Raw genomic sequence first — 20,053 nt, forward strand, 5'->3', positions numbered from 1 at the left:
ACACACACACACACACACACACACACCATACATACATACATACATACATACACACATATATACATACATATATACACACATACATCATACATACACACATACATACATACATCCGTACAAACATACATACATACATACATACATACATACATACAAACATACATACATACATACATACATACATACATACATACATACAAACATACATACATACATACATACATACATACATACATACATACAAACATACATACATACATACATACATACATACATACATACATACATACATACATACATACATACATACATACATACAGCAGACATACATACAGACATACATATATACATATATACATATATAACTGTAAAGTTGGATTTTGCAGTAAAATTGCTATCGTTTGCGTTACAACGTAAAGAAACGTGCAAAATGATCCTAGATAATTATTTATAGCGCGTCTTATCACAATGAATAATTACAATCAGTAATAAAATATACAAAAACGTAGAACCTTCATTATGATATACCAACGATCGTGTACAGTAAATAATATAATTATCATAATAATAATAATACACCATACGATTAAATGTTTGTAATTCTAAAATAACTGAGATGATGTTCCATTGTAACATTTAAGTTCTGAATGGATTCCTATGCAATAGATCGATTGAAATATTAAAGTAAAATGTATGCAACGAGAGGGTGGGGGCGGGGGCGTGTCTCAATAGTTCTTTTTAATAAACGATTATGACACGCCATCATAGATAAAATTTCTATTAGGAACGTATTTCATATAAACTATTGACGATGATTCTTTTTTGTGCAATAGATCGAATATCCTTTTAAAGTAATTATTTCTTTTTTATTTCCAAAATTAAGACCGTATCGTGCTTGATATTAATACAATTAAGAAAACATATAGTAGTCAGAGTCGCTATTTAGGAAAAGTTTAATAGAAAAAAAAGCAAACATACGTGTGGTGAATAAGTAAATAAATTTCAATGAAAGGTTTCATTAGCTTGAATCATTTCTATTTCGAACAGGTTAAAAAGATCGCGAAAAATTGTGATCTCATAAATATGATTTACTTAATCCTATTAATAATCGTGTCAATAAATCAAAGACTCTTGATGTAAAACGTAAAAAGAGCTTCCTAATAAATATATGTGACACATATGTTGATAAAAGTAACGTTTAAGTTATTCGATTATCAATCCGAATTAGGCGCCATCTGGAGTTTGAATGCCGAATGAATTTTAGCGACAACGCCCCCTTATGGTAGACAACACTAGTACATGCGTGTACGATAAATGATGAACATTAGAAATGTGGCCCCTTCCTCTTGATGATAGGCTACATTCTTTACCTACATGTACGAAAAATCTTTGTATGTATACATGTGAATGATCATTTGATTCTTTATAATGTTGGATGCCCGCATTATTTGAAGAAAAAAAAGATCACTTGTAGTAAAAATTATTGGAATTAATAAGGCTTTTCACACAATATGTTCAAATTTAACTTCCTTTTTATTAAAACATATCAAATCGCTTTCCTTCATTTCCTTTTAAATTCGAGTTGAATTGTTTCTTTTTTTTTTTTTACCTTATTACATTGAGACATTGTGAAGAATTTGTTCAACTTTTTCAACAAAGTTACAATATTATTATCAGCGTATATAAACAATTTGTTAAATTAAAATTATCTGCATATGAATAATCAATCTAAAAGACAAGAAAAAAGAAATTAAATAATTTCAGGATAATTGATTTATATCAAATTTATAAGTTATGGTTCAAAATAAATGGAAGAGATACAATGTTATGATAAAATAATTACCATCTTTTCCGATTAAATTCGATGCCGCATATACTGATTAAAAGGAAAAAGTAAATTTGATATTTGAAAGCGCCGCGAGTGGTTTTCGCAGGAAACTCTAGTTATGAGAGGGGGTGTAAGGTTGTTGGAAAGGGTGCTCACGGGGTGGAAAAAGAGGGTGTCTTCCATAGGAAAGGAACGTAGGAGAAGAGGCTTCGGCTCAGTGCGCGTTCGGCCGTTCTCTTTACTACTTGTCATCGGTGAATGCGTATACGCGCTCAAAAAGATAGGCGGGAACATCGCGAACCTGAGCTTTTCAATATGATTTTAAGTTACGTTTAATCGATAGGTAGCATTCGCGATATGATTGAAACGAAGTGATCAAAAGAGAGGAGAAAACAGCTGAGAAGCATGAAACGTCCAACGTCTCCTTTCTTTTCCCCCCTCTTGCAATTTTTCCTCCTCATTACAACAGTTATCATCGTCGGTGAGTTTTTCTTTATTTATCGAAGAAAGATGTAGAGAATAATTTAGTTCTCTCTCACTCTTTCTCTCTCTCTCTCTCTTTCTCTCTATCTGTCTATCTATCTGTCTGTCTATCTGTCTTATATATCTTTTTGAAAGGATGAAAATTTTACAAGGTCGACAAAAGATATATTCGATGACGCAGTTAACGTCTATTATGCTCTCTCTATCGTATATCTATGGACAACTAATTTGCGGAAATTCAATCGTAGGCTATGATAATAGTGAGACCGTCCGATGTCACGGTCAGTTAGGATATCTTAGGGTAGGCCAATCGAGACCCTACGCAAATACCTTCGCATTTTTGACGAGGTTAATGTCGAACATACAACGAATATATAACGAATAAGATTACCTTGTATCGATCTAACGATTAATACATCTCAATTATCTTCGATGATTCAAAAATGTTTTTCCCGAATGGATGAAATAATTTTTTTCTCATCCCGATACACAATAATCGAGTTATCGATAACCGTATTAGCAGGAAAGGTATACAATCATATCATCTAGCGGGAATTCGATTTTCGAGAAATTTGTTATTGCATCGATGGCGATTACTTATTATGTCTCTGATGTAATCATTCCGAGAACGTTAATCTATTATGTCATATATTTTCGACTTGTTTTCTATTTTTCGGAAAAATAAAGCATTACTTTTTTTTATTTTTTCGTTCGGTAATATCTATTTGATGAATAAAACTAACGAAGATGCTACAAAAGAAAATTGGAGAATCATTGTTATACCGTAGTAGTTGGGTTAAAGTAGGTCATGAATAATGAGGTCCGCTTAATGGACGTCGAGCTTCGTTTTAGTAAGAAAGGCACGGCGAAAAAAGAAAGAGAGAGAGAGAGAGAGAGAGAGAGAAATAATTCTTGGATCGCATAAGATGCCTATAAGGCAATCTCTGTAAAATGGGGTGTTCTCTCTTACTCTCCATCTCTCTCCTTCTCTCCTTCCCTTATTATTTAACTCGAGTATCGAATTCATATCTCAAGGAAGGAGCAGAACAGGATAAAAGAAGATAGAAAGGATCCGGAAGAGAAAGAGAAAAAGAGAGAGAGAGAGAGAGAGAGAAGAACAAGAGAAAGTAGGAAGATGAAGTAAAAGAGTTTGTTTCAAGGACCACATCTGCACACTCGATTCTTTCAGAGGTCATGAGATCGATATTAAGCCACTGCCCATAAATACAGAGGTTCCTCACGAAAGCAGGCCAAGTCGGTGTTTTCTTTACTTTTGAGTCTGACCCACTTTATTTTTTTTTTTTTTTTTTTTTTTTTTATTGAAAGCTAATCATAAGAAGTTTTAGCGAAGAAACTTCGGATCTTTTTATCGTTGGCTTAATCATTTTTTTCTTCTTTCTTCTTCTTTTTTATATATATTTTTAATTATCGACTTAGTTGAGAATTTTTGAAATAACGAAAAATTCCAACGTTTCGATAAAATATCAAAAAAACTCATATAGAAAATAAAAAGGAAAAAGGAAAAAAAATGTGCAAATGAATGAAATTTAACGAATGTCAGCTTATCTGTGACTATTCTACTGTAATATGTTGTAATGCAACGCATACAAAAGTAGAAAACGGAATTCAAAGAGAAAAGTATATTATTAAACATGAGAACGAAACTCTACGTGGCTGTATGTTCACTACACGATGCGTGGGCATAGATATTTCATTTCTTTTATTAGTCGAGTATAGTTATAAAGAGAAGCAGATACCGATGTAAAAATATCCATGTTTTTTTTTCTTCGATCACGTACATTCAAAGAAAGGAATGAGTTTTCTAAAGTCAAAGGAAATTTTATGAAAACCGATTTTATGAAAGTAATAGCGAGAAATGTCTAGCATCTGCTGGAAGAGATCCAACTTTTCTTTGGAGAAAAGACGATCGTATGGTTTTTATTCTATGAATAAAGAGAATGTAGAACATTCTCTTTATTATCAGCAAGGTCTTCTATTCAATTATTTTCATCTGTTATATCGGAGCCATTTATAAAAATAAATGTTATTTCGAATATAAAAAATTTATATTACAACAACACGAATATAAAATAATGTAAAATATTTCTATATTCGAAATTGTAGAAAAAGAAATTCTGTTGAAAAAAAAAATATTATATTTATAAATAAGGATTTTAATAAATTAGAAATTTATTACAATAATATAGCAATTATTTATAAATAAATTCGATAACTATGCAAAATAATAGAAAGTAGTCAATTATGATTTCGAAATATCGTATTCTGATATAATCGTATAAATAATCAGAATAACCAGTATTTTTAATGTAATATACTCTTAACTTTTAACGACACTTATTTATGAATCAATCCATTATATTTTGCTGTTATTAGTGAGAGTACTGAGAAACATGAAATTGTGATTTGAAAGCAATTGTCGATCAAAGAATGGACGTTGTCGGCTTCGCTTTTAGAGAAGGGGGAAAGAAAAAGAGAGAAAGAGGGAGAAAGAGAGAGAGAGAGAGAGAAAGAAAAAGAGAAAAGAACATGATGGCGAGAGTTGAACGAAGTGAAGAAGGCTTCGACATAGGTGGAAAAGCGTTGTTATCGATCGAACCAATAGACGGCAAGTCAGGTGAATATCGCGAGGGAGTACTTGGACCTGGCTCACTGGGTTAAAGTGATATGTAATATTCACTGTGACTACAGTTCGGCAAAGTGAACGACGTAATATCTACGATAGTTTTCATACAGTTGTCAGATTTTCTCTCAAGGGAGTTATAATATCCTAATAGAATTATTTACTAAGGACTACTGAAGAAATATTTTCCAATTCTATCTTTATATTGCGTTCTTCTTATCGGCTTTATATTTCTTATTTATCATTGGCAAGATGAGACTATAGAACTTTAAAACTCTCGATGATATATATTGATGTTGTTTGCAATGGATTCAATAAAAGAAAAATAAGAAGGATAAGAAGGATTCAATAAAAAAAAAAAAAAAAACGTTTTTAGGGCAGACTATTGAAATGACAAGTCGAGGTTATCGAGGACGAATAAATGGAAGAGAAATGAAATGGAGTAGAAAAGAGATTACAGATTAGAAGGACGATCTAGATGGAAAAATTAATTTCTCGAACTTAGCCGTATTCCAAAATCCTATTTTTTTCTTTTATTTCTTTTTTTTTTATTTGATTAACATCGCTCAAATTCAATCGAATACCTTTATCGAAAAAAGAGGAAGACTTCTATTTTCTTTATTCTCACGATCAATTCCTAGTTCCGTTTCTATTTCCGCGTCTAATCTTCATAGAATATTGTAATCTTTAAGTAAATTGGTATCTATTATCACGCTAAATCAAGATCTTTTCTTTTTTTTTTTTCTAATTCTGTTTATTAATCTATATACTTTTCTAGGCAACATTACAGAAAATAAAGACTAAAATGACAGAAAAAAAATTTCTTTCAAAGAAAGCTTTAAGGTATCAAATCTAATCCAATTGACCGAGCTCTTATTTTATTTTCTTTTTGTTCTTATTTCGATGTTCCGTTAGCATTAAGTAAACTTTATCGAATCATCGTCTCTCGTATCGATCGAACGATGCTCAGAAAACGGCGACAATGTTCGTCGTTTGTGAAGCGCAACGTCCTATTATTGATCGACATTTTCTAGTAGAGTAATGTTTCCAATAAATTAAGTTATGTGCTAGAACATAAAAAAAGTAAAAATTTACTTTATTTTCTTTTCTTTTCTTTATAGCTAACGGCAAGACTGAGCTAAAATCTAACGTGGATAATACTTCGGTGAGTAATTTATACTAATTGAAAGTAGGAGATCGATTTGTATTTTTTTTCTTTCTTTCTTTTTTTTCTTTTCTTTTTTTTTCTTTTGAATTTCTTATCACGATCGTTGTCGTCAGATTATCGTTGCAAAGAACAGTGACGTTAACGCGGCGAATGACTCTTTGAAGCACGTGAGAGATTCCGATGAGAAAGGAAAAGGGGAGGAGGAAGAAGAGGAGGAAGAGGAAGATGATGGAGATGGCGATGGAGACAACGATGGAGACGAAGAAGAGAAGGAGGAGGAAGATGTTTCGGGAGAGGTTGAGGAGGATGAATACGAAGGAGAGGAACGAAACGAATATGAGGATGAATTGAGGGCCTTAGCAGAATCTCATGAAGCAATGTCAAAAGACGAAACGAAGGATGAGACAAAAGATGAAAGAACAAATTCTAATACGAATAATTCTTCGACAGCGAAAAACTTTGAGTCGCATGAAAATGTTCTTGAAAACAAATCTGACGAAGACATAGCTTCCAATGAAGCTATTACCGATGAGCTACCAAAGAAACACGAAGACAAAGAGGTTGGTTCGTTTAAAAAAAGAAAAAAATAAAAAAGAAAAATGGATGAGAAAATAGAAAGAAGCATATAAGAAACTTCCTTCTCTAACTTTTTCTTTCTAGGTAGCAGATTTGTTGAAGTATAAAAAAGAAAAGGGCTTGCGAAAAGTAGAGGAAGATGGTCTTAGAAAGAAAAAGAAAAAGCGAGTACCAACTGTGAAGAAAGAATTGAGCACGCAGAAAGAAATTCTTCTTGCTGGCAATGAGACACAAGTTTTAAAAAGTCTTGTACCTTCGGAAGAAACCTTTAATGGTTTGAACGAGGAAACTGATCAAGTGAAAAGAAGAGATTTTGGAAGAAACGAGGTGAGAAGCGAAGATAAATCTTTTTGAACGTCCACTGCATTCAGATACGTTAACTTATTCATTTTTTATAATTTAAGTTCAGGTATTATATGTCAGAGAACTTTTCTTTTTTCTTATTGCAAGAGATTGATATCAGCTGATGTTATTATTAAATAATATTTTTTATTCATTTAGCGAGCAAAGGATAAAAGAACGTTTATCATTCAAGAGGATTCTTATCGGAATATGTCCAACGAAATGCCAGAAAAGTTCGATAATAGACATGATATTTCAGCGAAAAATCTTAAATCGTATTTTTTAAAAAAATGCAAAGCCGAACAAGAGAATAAAGATACATTGCACGAATTGAAGGTAAGAATCGTTCAAAAAAAATTCCATTTTACTTGTCAAATCGAATTTTTTCAATTGTTGAGATTGTTTACCGTAGGATCAGGAAGATAACTTAGTGAAATGTTTATTGAAGTTTAAGGCGGAATTAGTTGAAGATTTGGAATTATGGAATAAAGTACAACAGTTTTTAAGTAAGTTAATGAACGTAATAATTATTTAATTTATTTAACAAAAAAGTCACAAGAAAATCAAAATATCGTTTACAATTTGTATAATTACTTTTGTGATCAATAATTAACTCTTAAAAAAAATATATATATATATATATTATATAATAATATATATATATATTATAAAATATATATATACATATATATATATTTTAAAATAATTTTCATATATATATATATATATATATATATATATATATATATGTAAATGATAATTCAATTTTCTAGATAATTACAAAGACATCCTCCTTCGTAGATTAAAATTAAAAATTGAATTCTTCATTTTAGTGAAAGTAAAGGCTGATTTAAATTATTCGAAGAACATACAAGATATTGAAAAGAGAAATTACGATGGACCATTAACGATCTCCGCTACGGTAACCGAGGCATCACAAGATGATTCTCAAAAGGAACGTAAGAAGGCAAAGAAGAAGAAGAAGAAGAAGAAGATGAAGAAGAAAAAGAAGTTGCAAGATCGCCGCTCAACAAAGACAACGTCTCCAGAGATAGGTACACTTCCGTCTACAATGACGTCGACGACAACGACGACGACAATATCTCCCTCAACAACGACGTCTATTCAATGGCAATTGTTAGCCGAGAAACTTTTTGGACCTCCTTGGCAAGAGAAAGTTCAGCCTGAATCGGATGACATCGCTAAAATTCGTTATTCGGCCGATTCGAAACCAAGAGCGATTACTTCGTCATCGATTCGACGATTTATCGATCAGCAGGATGCAACAAATAATCGAAAGGAATTAAATATGGAAAGGCAACCCTTGTTATTGCAAAAAGCATACAAGTTGTCAAGTAAATCGAATCCCTTTCCGTTCGAGAAAATAAACACACAACGTAACAGGTTCGATTCGCAAATCGATCGTTTAGGAGAATATGAAGGACCGGAACAAGTCCTTCAACGTCTTCGATTCGGTCAAATAATCCCACCACCTCGAGATTTCTCTCGAGAAAAGGATCAAGAGGATTATCAGGATGACGATGGACAAAGGGAGGAAGATATAGTTCACAATCGAGAGTACAGACCGCCTAATCAAAATTATGCAATGAGCAGAAGTTGGCCGGATATACCTTTGAAGTATAATAATCGGCCTTGGAAAGGAGACGGATGGGATGAAAGAGATGGACGTACTATGCCGTCGGGTTTACCGAATGAATGGTCTTGGAAACAACCGCAATATAATAATAATTTCTGGCCGGCTCGTAGTAGAACTTGGCCATCGATTAGAAATTATTGGACGCCGTTAGATAACGATTATGAAGAAGAATCGGATTTCGTATCGAAAAATCGGCTTGATCGAAATTGGCAATGGAGAGAATCACAAGAACGAAGACAAAGACAGAGGCAGGAACAGGAAGAGAATGAAGACGAAGAACATTTCTCATACCCGTGGGAATTAGAAGGGCCTAACGTTTGGCAAGGCTCACAATCTTTTCAAGTGAAACCGCCATGGTCACAAACGGAAAGTAATCAAATTTCTAAAACTCATGATAATATCGAACGGAAGACAGTGGAAACTCCATTGTATGCCAAATCAGATACCAAATTCAGACCTTACGAATCATCGAAATCAACGACCAAAATGGTGAAACAATATGGTAAAAGTAAAGTTTCCTTACCGAAGATTAGTATGGCAACTTGGAACAGTTTGACCTCGGATCCAGCGACTTGGCCGTACAGATCCTCGGATACGAAACCATGGCCGAAAGATGAGAATGGTAAATCGTACAATCCTAATGCAGATTTGGTTAAAAAATTAGGCCTAGACAAAAATGAGGGTACGAATTGGCCGAAAGAGGAAACTGTGAAGACTTATAAGATATCGAACGATCAATGGAATCCCTTACAAACAAATTCAAAGAATTCGTCGAATCAGGAAAACGAATCCATTGCAAAGTACAAACTTCCAAAGGATAGATTTGATTTTGGTATTTACAATGCCAAATCAAAAAATATGAAAGATTGGATGAAATCTCGTTCCGAAGAAATTCGTCGATTCGGACCGTTAAACGATGACATTAATAACTGGTATCGTGACAACGAACCAAAAACAATATGGTCCACGAAAGAAGCTTTAAATTCTAACTTACCAAAGATACAATCAGTTGGTGCCTGGGTCATGCCTCCTGATAAATCTACGTGGATGCCCTATCGATTTGAACCTCAAAATGATCCTTTCAACGAGAATCCTACTGGATCTACGATCCGACGTTGGTTTGAATCGAACGGAAGTAGCAGCTCGATTCCAACTTATGCAAAACATATCAACGAAGTTGAATTATGGTCTCCAAGACCCAAAAATATCAATCTTTGGAATAAAGAAGACGATTTAACGCAAGACGAATCTAATATTTCCGATCGTGGATCGTTAAAATCGAATAAAGTTATTGATTGGCCATCCAAGTTTGAAAACGATTATTCGAACAAAGAGAATTATGCTTTGTGGAATCGGAAACGTAGTTTTGACAAAGGCCAACCTGAAAACGTTGATTTAGGAAAAGGTAATCACGATGTTTCCTCTGGATTTTTGAAAGTAAACGAGACGAATATCAGAATAGACAATTCTAAGGAGACTTTATCGTTACATAAATCAAACAACTGGAACAACACTTACGAAAGAACTAATTCATGGCCTTCGAAATGGAAACAATTTAGTTATCATAGAGTTACTACTCTGCCAATCTCGAAACCAGGGACGATATCGAATTTCTCGGCAAAATCGAGAAACGCTTTTGTTGCTGTCTCCGCGGTTGCATCGCCTAAATACACGATATCGAAAAACGATATCGTAGAATCTCAAAATAATCGAAATGATCTTTTAGAAAAACAATTGGAGGATCTTAGACAACAGAATTTATGGAGTTTAAAAGCGAACGCTATCGAGGTAAAATTAATTTTATAAGATAAAAATAAATCTTATTAATAATTTAGCTCTTCTTCTTATCTTTTATTTTTCTTTTTATATCTTTACAAGGAATCTATACGATCACTGACTCCGATAGAAAGAAGATTGACGATTGGATCGACGATTGAACCAACATTAACAAATATCACGAATTTCACGTCCATGGTACACCGTCCGGAAGAAGAGCTTCCGAAATCTGGGAATAAAGAATACCAGATGCATAATAAGTAATCAAATAATGTGGAGACCCCGCGAAAATTTTATTTGTTTTTGTAATATATATATATATATATATATATATATATATATATAGACGAGAAGTTTAATTAAATTCTTGAATAGTTCCCAAGGATGATATTTTGAAACAAATTGAATTTTTTAGATTTCGTTGCTCTGCGTTAAAATGGACGAGGTTAATTTATCTTTCTTCTTAACGTACTTTTTAATTATCAATTTATATGTTTTAATCGTTTCACTTATTTTAAAATATGTAGCTTTATCATATATATATATATATATATATATATATATATATATATATATATATTTGATTTTATTACATATATCAATTTTTTGTAAATAAGCTTCTTTAGATACAGATTACGATACCGACAGCTCGTGGCTTATCATAAAATTATGAGAAAAAACGACAGGGTCTCGGCACAAATTAATTGAACGAAAACGTTAACCGTAAGAAATGATTAGAATAAATCCTATCATTCCCATTCCATTCGATTCGATATAGACTCAACTTAACTCTTCAACATTCCTTTTTACTCGACTCGATTAATCTTACCTAGCTTTTACATCGTAAATTTCATGTATTAACGGTCCTATATTCGTAAAAAACTTTTCGGAATAATAATTTTCATCTAACAATTTCTACTATATGAAATCAGAAATATCGAATGATGTTATGACTTTATAAACTATAAAAGTTTTTAAGCATGAAATACTATGAAAGATATGAAAATGATATTCACGTATATAAAAGGTCATCGAGAAGTGATGTGTATATACGTATAGGTACATATATTATATACAGAAGATAAATATCAAATAGAAAAAAAGGAAAGAAAAATAAAAAAGGAAAAATATTACGATTCAATGTTTGATCAAAAATAGTTGTACGCACAACAGTATAGGTATCTACATATACATATACATATGCATATATATATATATGTATATATATTTAATTGTTAGAAAAGTTGAAATCTTGTTGTGCTAATTTATGTTAATATCTAATCCGAAAGACTCTGGAATGATTTCCGTTCAGATACGCGAATTCTGCGTGTATATATATATATATATATATATATATATATATATATATACAGGCATGTATATGCATCTATATATATACAACGTATATGTCTAAGTATATATGGAGGATATATACGTTAATAATTAATATTCTCATGGGCTTTCCGAGCATTGGCTCAACGTGATCGAATATGCACGATCTTAAATATTTGTCAACAAACAGTAGATCGTAGTTTGATTGATATTTTTAATCCTCGAATGATCTATATAATACTTAGCACAAGAAAAAAACAAAAAAGCGTAACATATTAAGAAATATTTCTAACGTGAAAGTGAAAGAATCGTAATATGTCGGACACGTTACAAATATTCACACGAGTTTCGAATGCTCGATGAGAAAAGAAAAAAAAAAAAAATATATATATATATATATATATATATATATAAAATATATATATATCTTTCTCCCCCCCCCCTCTCTCTCTCTCTCTCTCTCACTTCCCTCCTTCCCCTACCTCCTGTGTGTACGTATGTTCGTAGGATTTTCTGTTATCAAATCGGTATTTTAATTCGTTTAAGGAGACAAAAGCGAGAATAAATGTCATACGTTGTATATTCTTCATGGCACTTTGTTTTTCGAAGTTTTTATTTCCCCGTTTCTTAAAATATCCAAATTCTAATAGAATGTATAATGGATATTTCCTAAACATTTACATAGAATGAAAAAAAAAGAAATAATAATAAAAAAGACGATCTTTCAAGGAAGATTATAAAAATAAAACGATTTTACAACCGTTTCTCTACGAAGATGCATCATTCGCATCTTCACATTGTTAGGATAAATTTAACATAACCAAACACAATTGAGGTTCGAGAGAATTTTTTTTATGACAGTAATCACGAAACGTCTCTGCTCAGCAATCGCCACATGACGACAATCTTGATAAGCACGAATCTTATGCATATTAATTTTTCTCTTAGAGAAACCTCGAGAAGAAATTAAAGGAAATGTTATGGTAAGATCTAATTGATAAAATTTAGAACTTATCGTTAATAGATAAAGAAAAAAAATTCTCTCATAGTCGACATCACCGTATAAATACCGAACGTATAAATAAAATAATTCACGATCAAATTCTTTTTCGATATCTTTAAATTTACTTGATAATTACGATATTTTTACGTATTAATATCAAATAAATTCATAGAAAATATTAGATTACTGATAAATGAGAATATAATGTAATATAATTAAAAAGATTTCGATGAAGAAATAATTCATAAATTATTCGTCAAAAAGTAATGATTGAAAATTCTTGAACGATACGTAAATTAGATCATATTTTAACAAAAAAAAACGTAAAAAAATTAATAATTCAAAATCATCGACGACCGTTCTTTATCCAATATTATTAAATAGCCAAATCTATTTTATCTCGAAGATAATCTTATCTCGATGAGAGAGTTCATATAAATACTAATTCGTGAAACGTATAAAATTTAATCGACCTTGATTTATTGCTGAATGGAGATTATCATCCGAGTGTAATCGCAATGTTTGTTAGAAAACTTTTGATCGTCTTTGGTTTAATAACTATAAACATCGAAGAAATTTATGGACATGGTATGTTAATGGAACCCGTTAATAGAAGTAGTGCTTGGAGGAAAGGATTTCGTGTTCCACCAAATTACGACGACGACGGTAATTTCTGTGGTGGTTTAAGCGTGAGTTCTTTCAACGTTTTCTCTTTCGAAATTTATTTCGTCATGATGTTGAAGTTTTCTAATCGATCATAATCTCAATCGAAAAAATTTTACAGGAACAAATACAAAACGGTGGTAAATGCGGAGTATGCGGTGATAATTACATTCTACCACGACCTAGACCAAACGAGAACACTGGACATTATGGCAAGGGTATCATCGTCAGAAGGTAATTAAAATAATTCGATAATTTATTTTAATATTATAACGTATGACATTAATATTACATCGACTGACAGATATCAAAAGGGTCAAAAGATTAATGTCGTAGCCCGTTTAACTGCAAACCATTCGGGCTACTTCAAATTACAAATATGCCCTCTCTCGAATCCAAAAGAACTCGAAACCGAAGAGTGCTTTAATCGTTACCCCTTAAAATTTGAGAATGGATCAGACAGATATGTGTTAAAGAGTCACGCTGCCAAGGATTACACTATGAGTCTATTGCTGCCAGATAATCTTACCTGCGAACATTGTGTTTTGAGATGGGAATATTATGCTGCAAACAATTGGGGTGTTTGCAAAGACGGTTCTGAAGGGATGGGTTGCGGACCCCAAGAAAATTTCAAAACTTGCTCCGACATCAGTATCTCCTAAAATGTATTCTAACTATCGATGATGTTCGATAATAAGAAATTTTAGTGATCAAAAATATGTTCTATTTATTTTACTTCCTTTACATTTACTGTTTCATTTAATTATGAATATAGTTATCGATTCTTTTTCTTACATATATTCTAAAAGTGTATCAGAAAAATTCCTGATAATAGGTAATTATAGTTATTAAGCAATATTTTCTAAAAAAAAAAAAAAAAACAACATACTATAGATACGAAATAACACTTCTCTTTCTTATTTAATATTAAAACAATTACGTTAAATTAAATAAAAAAAAAAAGAAAGAAAGGAAAGTTTTTATGTAGTAAGCAATCGTTATTGTATGATTGATTGCATTTATTAAACAACACAATCTTCTTTCGGCGTCAGAAAAATAATCCTTGCATTTATAATCGAAAAAAAAGAAAAGAAAAATGTTCTTTTTTTTATAAAAAATAAAAAAGATATAAAAGATGTAAAATTTTTGCAGGTGGACGCATAGACATATGAAGGTTAATTATATGTTCTTAAATAGAGTCATATGTTTTTAATTGCATTGATGAATGCAGCTTGACATCCTCTATAAAAAAAAATATTAGCCCATACATGTCAAATAATTATTAATTTAAGAGATATTTATAAACGTTTACTTAGCACTTATCCTGCGCTTAGTCTGAGCTTATTCTGCGCTTACTCTACAATTACTTTTGCATAATTGTTTCAAGTCTCCATGCCTTTTCTAATTTTAGAGATATTCCACGTAAATGAAAAACATAGCTATTAATAATGTGGAAAAAATTTTCTTCTATAAAAATGAATTTATTTATCAATTATTTATTAATTTATGTAATTTTATAAATCGGTCGCGATTTGAAATTTTGATTCAAGAAAATATGATGAATAAAGTTCTTAAGAATTTTTTTTATAGTTTAGTTTATAACAAATGATTAATTATTTATTAACAATGCTTTGAAATAATAGAGAAAAATCTCCTGATTCAAAGCGATGTTTAATTCAAGACTTTACTACTTTTAGTTCCGGAGATATTTCCATGTAAATGGAAGATATTTACTAGCCTATATAATTTTATTTAAATTGGCATGACAACACACTGCCCTATATAAAATCTCAAGAATGTATGCGGATCAGCTGGACTATATTATATTATTACTACGAACAGATGTACTGTACGAATTATGAATTAAAATTTTTTGAAGGCGATGTTTTTTGAACGAAAAATTGTAGAAACTTGAAATAAACACCGTTTTCAACTATAATTTATTCTTTATTTATTTAAATATTGAAATAACGTCAGTATAATAAAATCGATTTTGTTAATAATTTTTATATTTGAATTATTTTTCTTTTTTTCATTACAAGGAAATAACTCTAATGAAATCATTAAAATTTTTATTATAATTATGCTAATTTTATTTTATTTATTTAAAATAAGTAATAAATAAAAATCGTGAACCAGCTTTTTTAATATAATATCGTAAATAAAATGAATCAAATCTAATTGTAAGTTTAATATATATTAACTAATAATAAAACAAATATCATAAATAAAAATACGCTTATATTTTTATGTTCAGATAATTTTGCAATAAATACTGATTAGATTTATATTTTTTTACTTAATTGCATCGAATGATTATTAAGAAATCTACAGGGGATTATTTTATTTTCTATAAGGGATTATTTTATATGATGTGCAATAAACGTTCATTAGATTTCTATTATTTTCCTTGATTGCATTATCAACATTTCTAGAATATTTACCATCAAATGATTTTTAAAAATCTTTTCTCTTCGAAGTTCTGGTTTCAAAATTTATTTGACGAAAACATTATATACCACAGATGATTATATATAAGTGATCAGTAACAAAAGTATCATTTTTTATGACATTTTTTCTAGAATTCCATTTGAAATGTGTCAACATGATTTCAGTAAAATCATTACGGAGTACGTTAAACATATTTCAGTATCGCAGATAATGTTATCTCTTTTTCTGATTAGAATTAATCAAATTTTTCTTTTTTTATCAGGATTAATATTTTTTCTTTAATGTGTGTATTTTTCATATAGTTTTTCTTTTAGAATTTATTTATTATCTTATGTTAAATAAAGATTTATTTATTTACTCATCCATGTTTGTTTTTATCAAGTATCAATTACGCGTATAAATGATATTTGTCTTATCGACTGGTAATAAATATATAAAGGTGTCAGCAAGATGTATTTAACTTTAGTTCTTTGTTAAAATAGTTCGTACGTCCGTAGTATTCGAATTAAAAAAAAAAAAGAAGAAACGAAAAAAAGCAAAATGTATAATTTGCAAATTATTCTTTCGTTCTGTATGGTTTCCATGAATTTGATACAAATTCGTGGCCACGGTATGATGATGGATCCGGTTAATAGAAGTAGTGCTTGGAAAAAACATTTTCCTGTTCCTCCTAATTTCAACGACAATGAACTTTTTTGCGGTGGCTTTGCGGTAAGACCGTTGTTTTATTATACTTAATAATTTCAACTTATTTCAATGAAAAAAATAATATGAGAAATTTTGAAATAAAGATGATCTTCGGGTGAAAAAATTGAGCTTTCTCGACTACTTAATAATAATAAAAAAAAAAAGGACTATATAAGATAATTCGGAAACCTAAAACTTTAATATAATGCAAATTTAATCGATATTTAAAGTAGAAAAATATATTTGTAAAAAAAAAGTTACAATCTAATAATTTATTTTTTAAAGAGTTTGCTTTAAAATTGTCGAATATATATATATATATATATATATATATATATATATATATATGTATACGTATTAAATCATTATATATAAATTTAGATTTTCATATAAAACGGTTAGATTCAATATCTATAATAGTTTCAAAGATAATCATTTTTTACATTATTCTTTTCGTCGAAAACTATGTCTAGTTATCAGCTCGTCTAAAAAAAAAAAAAAAATAACGAGAAAAATCTATATATCTAAGACTGACTTACATAAGTGCACGAATATTGCCTATCGCCAGGAACTTTACACGTGTTAACAGTTCAAGCATAGCCTTGGAGAACTTTCGAGATAGAACGCCTGTAGATATGTAATAATGTGAACACAAATGTATTGAAGGGTTGTATAGGCGTAATATTTGTATTGTAAGGCGTAATATCTTTCCATTTCAATTATAAATTCGTAGTAAAATGATCATTATCAATTAAGATATAAATACAATCTATAATTTCTTTTATCTCTTAATAATGACCTCTAAGATAATGTACGATTTTATCTATTTTATTACATTTGATCTATTTTATACAGACTCAATATGAAAAAAATTATGGTAATTGCGGCGAATGTGGTGACGATTGGTCTTTGCCACGACCTAGACCCAACGAAAATGGCGGTATTTATGGAACTGGACTTATTGTCAAAAAGTAAACACACAAAAACATCATTTTATGTCCCAGATTATTATTATTATTATTATTATTATTATTATTATTATTATTATTATTATTATTATGATTATTATTATTATTATTATTATTATTATTATTATTATTATTATTATTATTATTATTATGATTATTATTATTATTATTGTTATTATTATTATTATTGTTATTGTTATTATTATTATTGTTGTTGTTGTTATTGTTATTATTATTATTATTATTATTATTATTATTATTATTATTATTATTATTATTATTATTATTATTATTATTATTATTATTATTATTATTATTATTATTATTATTATTATTATTATTATTATTATTATTATTATTATTATTATTATTATTATTATTATTATTATTATTATTATTATTATTATTATTATTATTATTATTATTATTATTATGATAATGATCATCATCATCATCTTTAGAAAAATATAATAAAGAATTATATTCTCATTGCAGATACACAGAGGGCCTTCACATCCAAATTCAAATCAATATAACCGCCTCTCATTCGGGACATTTCGAATTCTCTATTTGTCCTCTAAGCAACCCGAAGGAGCTCGAAATGGACGAATGCTTTGCTAAATACCCGGTACAATTGGCCGATGGTTCGTATAAATATAACATCAAAACATTCGAACCTGAGGTGTATTCGATCGAAGCAATTCTTCCTCAAGGACTTATCTGTGAGCATTGCGTCCTTAGATGGCATTATAGAACTGCAAATAGTTGGGGTGTTTGTGATGATGGTTCAGCAAATATCGGCTGTGGCGATCAAGAAATCTTTAGAAGTTGTTCTGACATCGCTATTACCAAGTAAAATCTATTTCCTTCCTTCCGAATTGTCCTAGATTCTTTCAAACATCACAAATAAGAGAAAAATTATATCTGACGAACTATCTATGAAGATCATTAGCATAAATTATCGTTAACGATCGTGAAAATTATTTGAAGCATCAGATAAAATCTCTACAGAGAAATTTAATTGATTCGACGCTTTTCTTAGAGGAAAATAAATAAATTTATGTTAATTTTATTATAACAATTGGAATGTTGAGACAAATGTGACGTTAAAAGACTCGTAGTTCTTATTCAAGAACTAATTTAAATTCAGTGATCGTAGGCGCGAGGCCTCGGACGTGTACGTAGCTTCGACATTCGTCATAGGAAAACCGATGCTAAAACTTGATGATTCAACTAAGACATAAAATTTCGTAAAGTCTTGAGTAAGATCAACTTCAAAAGTAAAGTGCGAACATTCACTTAATTTGTTGAACCATAAAATCATATTCTTAGATATCGGATTGATCTCTCAGGAACACCATGATATAAGATTAAGTAATCAATGTACAACCGACAAGATTATTACACTCACGCGTTTATACTGCTTGTTAACCTAACAGTGAAGTCAGAAAACCCACTTGCTTTTCTTCGCAAATGAACTCTCCTTCCGAACTTAGAGACCGTCTCAAATGATCTCGATTGATCTACTGGGTGTTTCCAACGCATCATATCAACCAAGATCCTCTTAGGTAAACAAAAAAAAAATTAGATACATAAAAATTGTATTCTTATTGTTCATCTTCCTTCGAAATCTTCCGAAAGTTTTCGAGCTCAAATTATTTCCTGAGTCATATTCGTGTGAAGACAATTTCGTCAGAGTTGCCAACCAGCTGGTCACTTTTAGAACATGTCGTCATTGATTTCGATCGTTTCCCATCCGAAAATCCGCTTACTTAAGAACCTCTTTGCCTATCTTCATGCGACACGATGCGTGCGAAAAAAGGATTGAAAAGATGGATCATAGATGAAGAAAGATATATTGTACGCAAATTTGATTTTTTCGAATTGAAAAATAATACCGATCGATAATATAATTTATGAAATAAAAAATATCGTCGATAGACATTATTACTCGTACACGATATACGATAGTTACTTTCGATTTCACCACTTTCCCCCAATAGATTTTAAATAATGTCCTATATATCCAGATATTGCGAGTGGTGAGCTAAATATTAATAAGAGAAATGTTCCTAGAAAACATTGACTTCTCAATGAATGATAATATGAAAGAAAAGGTATATAGAATGCATTTCCATTTTAATATATCTGAGAAGATATATTAATCTTTATCTTCTCAGATATATTAAAATATAATATAATAATATATCATAGAATGCATTTCCATTTTAATATATCTGTTGATATATAGGAAACATTCAATATCACGAAATTAGAGTAACTTACGATGTTTGTTCATCTAAGAGACATTTTTTTTTATTAAAATACCTGTTGTATGAAATATAAAGGCAGAGAAAGAATAATAATAATAAATATAAATTAAAATAGAAAAACTTGTTCTTTAATCGAATCCGATCCTTGCTGATTAACTTAATTGCTTGAATGTACCCATGAGAGAAAAGGTAAGATAACGAAACG

The 20,053-nt window shown here is 30.2% G+C and overlaps 3 protein-coding genes across 3 annotated transcripts; all 3 read left to right on the top strand.

Annotated features, from left to right (window-relative positions):
- Nucleotides 1-1,996: 1,996 nt before the first annotated feature.
- Nucleotides 1,997-10,806, top strand: LOC118446978 (uncharacterized). The gene is made up of 8 exons (XM_035878259.2): nucleotides 1,997-2,309; nucleotides 6,074-6,117; nucleotides 6,234-6,680; nucleotides 6,781-7,023; nucleotides 7,198-7,374; nucleotides 7,451-7,544; nucleotides 7,872-10,483; nucleotides 10,574-10,806. Exons 1-8 carry the CDS (start codon nucleotides 2,234-2,236, stop codon nucleotides 10,733-10,735), a joined length of 3,855 nt encoding a protein of 1,284 aa, XP_035734152.2. The 5' UTR covers nucleotides 1,997-2,233; the 3' UTR covers nucleotides 10,736-10,806.
- A 2,373-nt stretch (nucleotides 10,807-13,179) lies between these two features.
- LOC118446976 (uncharacterized) lies at nucleotides 13,180-14,191 on the top strand. The gene is made up of 3 exons (XM_035878258.2): nucleotides 13,180-13,495; nucleotides 13,591-13,703; nucleotides 13,774-14,191. The coding sequence occupies exons 1-3, from the start codon at nucleotides 13,325-13,327 to the stop codon at nucleotides 14,129-14,131; spliced, it is 642 nt and encodes a 213-aa protein (XP_035734151.1). The 5' UTR covers nucleotides 13,180-13,324; the 3' UTR covers nucleotides 14,132-14,191.
- A 2,166-nt stretch (nucleotides 14,192-16,357) lies between these two features.
- LOC118447054 (uncharacterized) lies at nucleotides 16,358-19,886 on the top strand. Its single transcript, XM_035878479.2, has 3 exons — nucleotides 16,358-16,631; nucleotides 17,463-17,578; nucleotides 18,071-19,886. The coding sequence occupies exons 1-3, from the start codon at nucleotides 16,461-16,463 to the stop codon at nucleotides 18,429-18,431; spliced, it is 648 nt and encodes a 215-aa protein (XP_035734372.1). The 5' UTR covers nucleotides 16,358-16,460; the 3' UTR covers nucleotides 18,432-19,886.
- Nucleotides 19,887-20,053: the final 167 nt, after the last annotated feature.

The sequence above is a fragment of the Vespa mandarinia genome, chromosome 1 (assembly GCF_050613455.1).
Source record: "Vespa mandarinia isolate Hongniang chromosome 1, ASM5061345v1, whole genome shotgun sequence".
Classification (NCBI taxonomy): domain Eukaryota; kingdom Metazoa; phylum Arthropoda; class Insecta; order Hymenoptera; family Vespidae; genus Vespa; species Vespa mandarinia.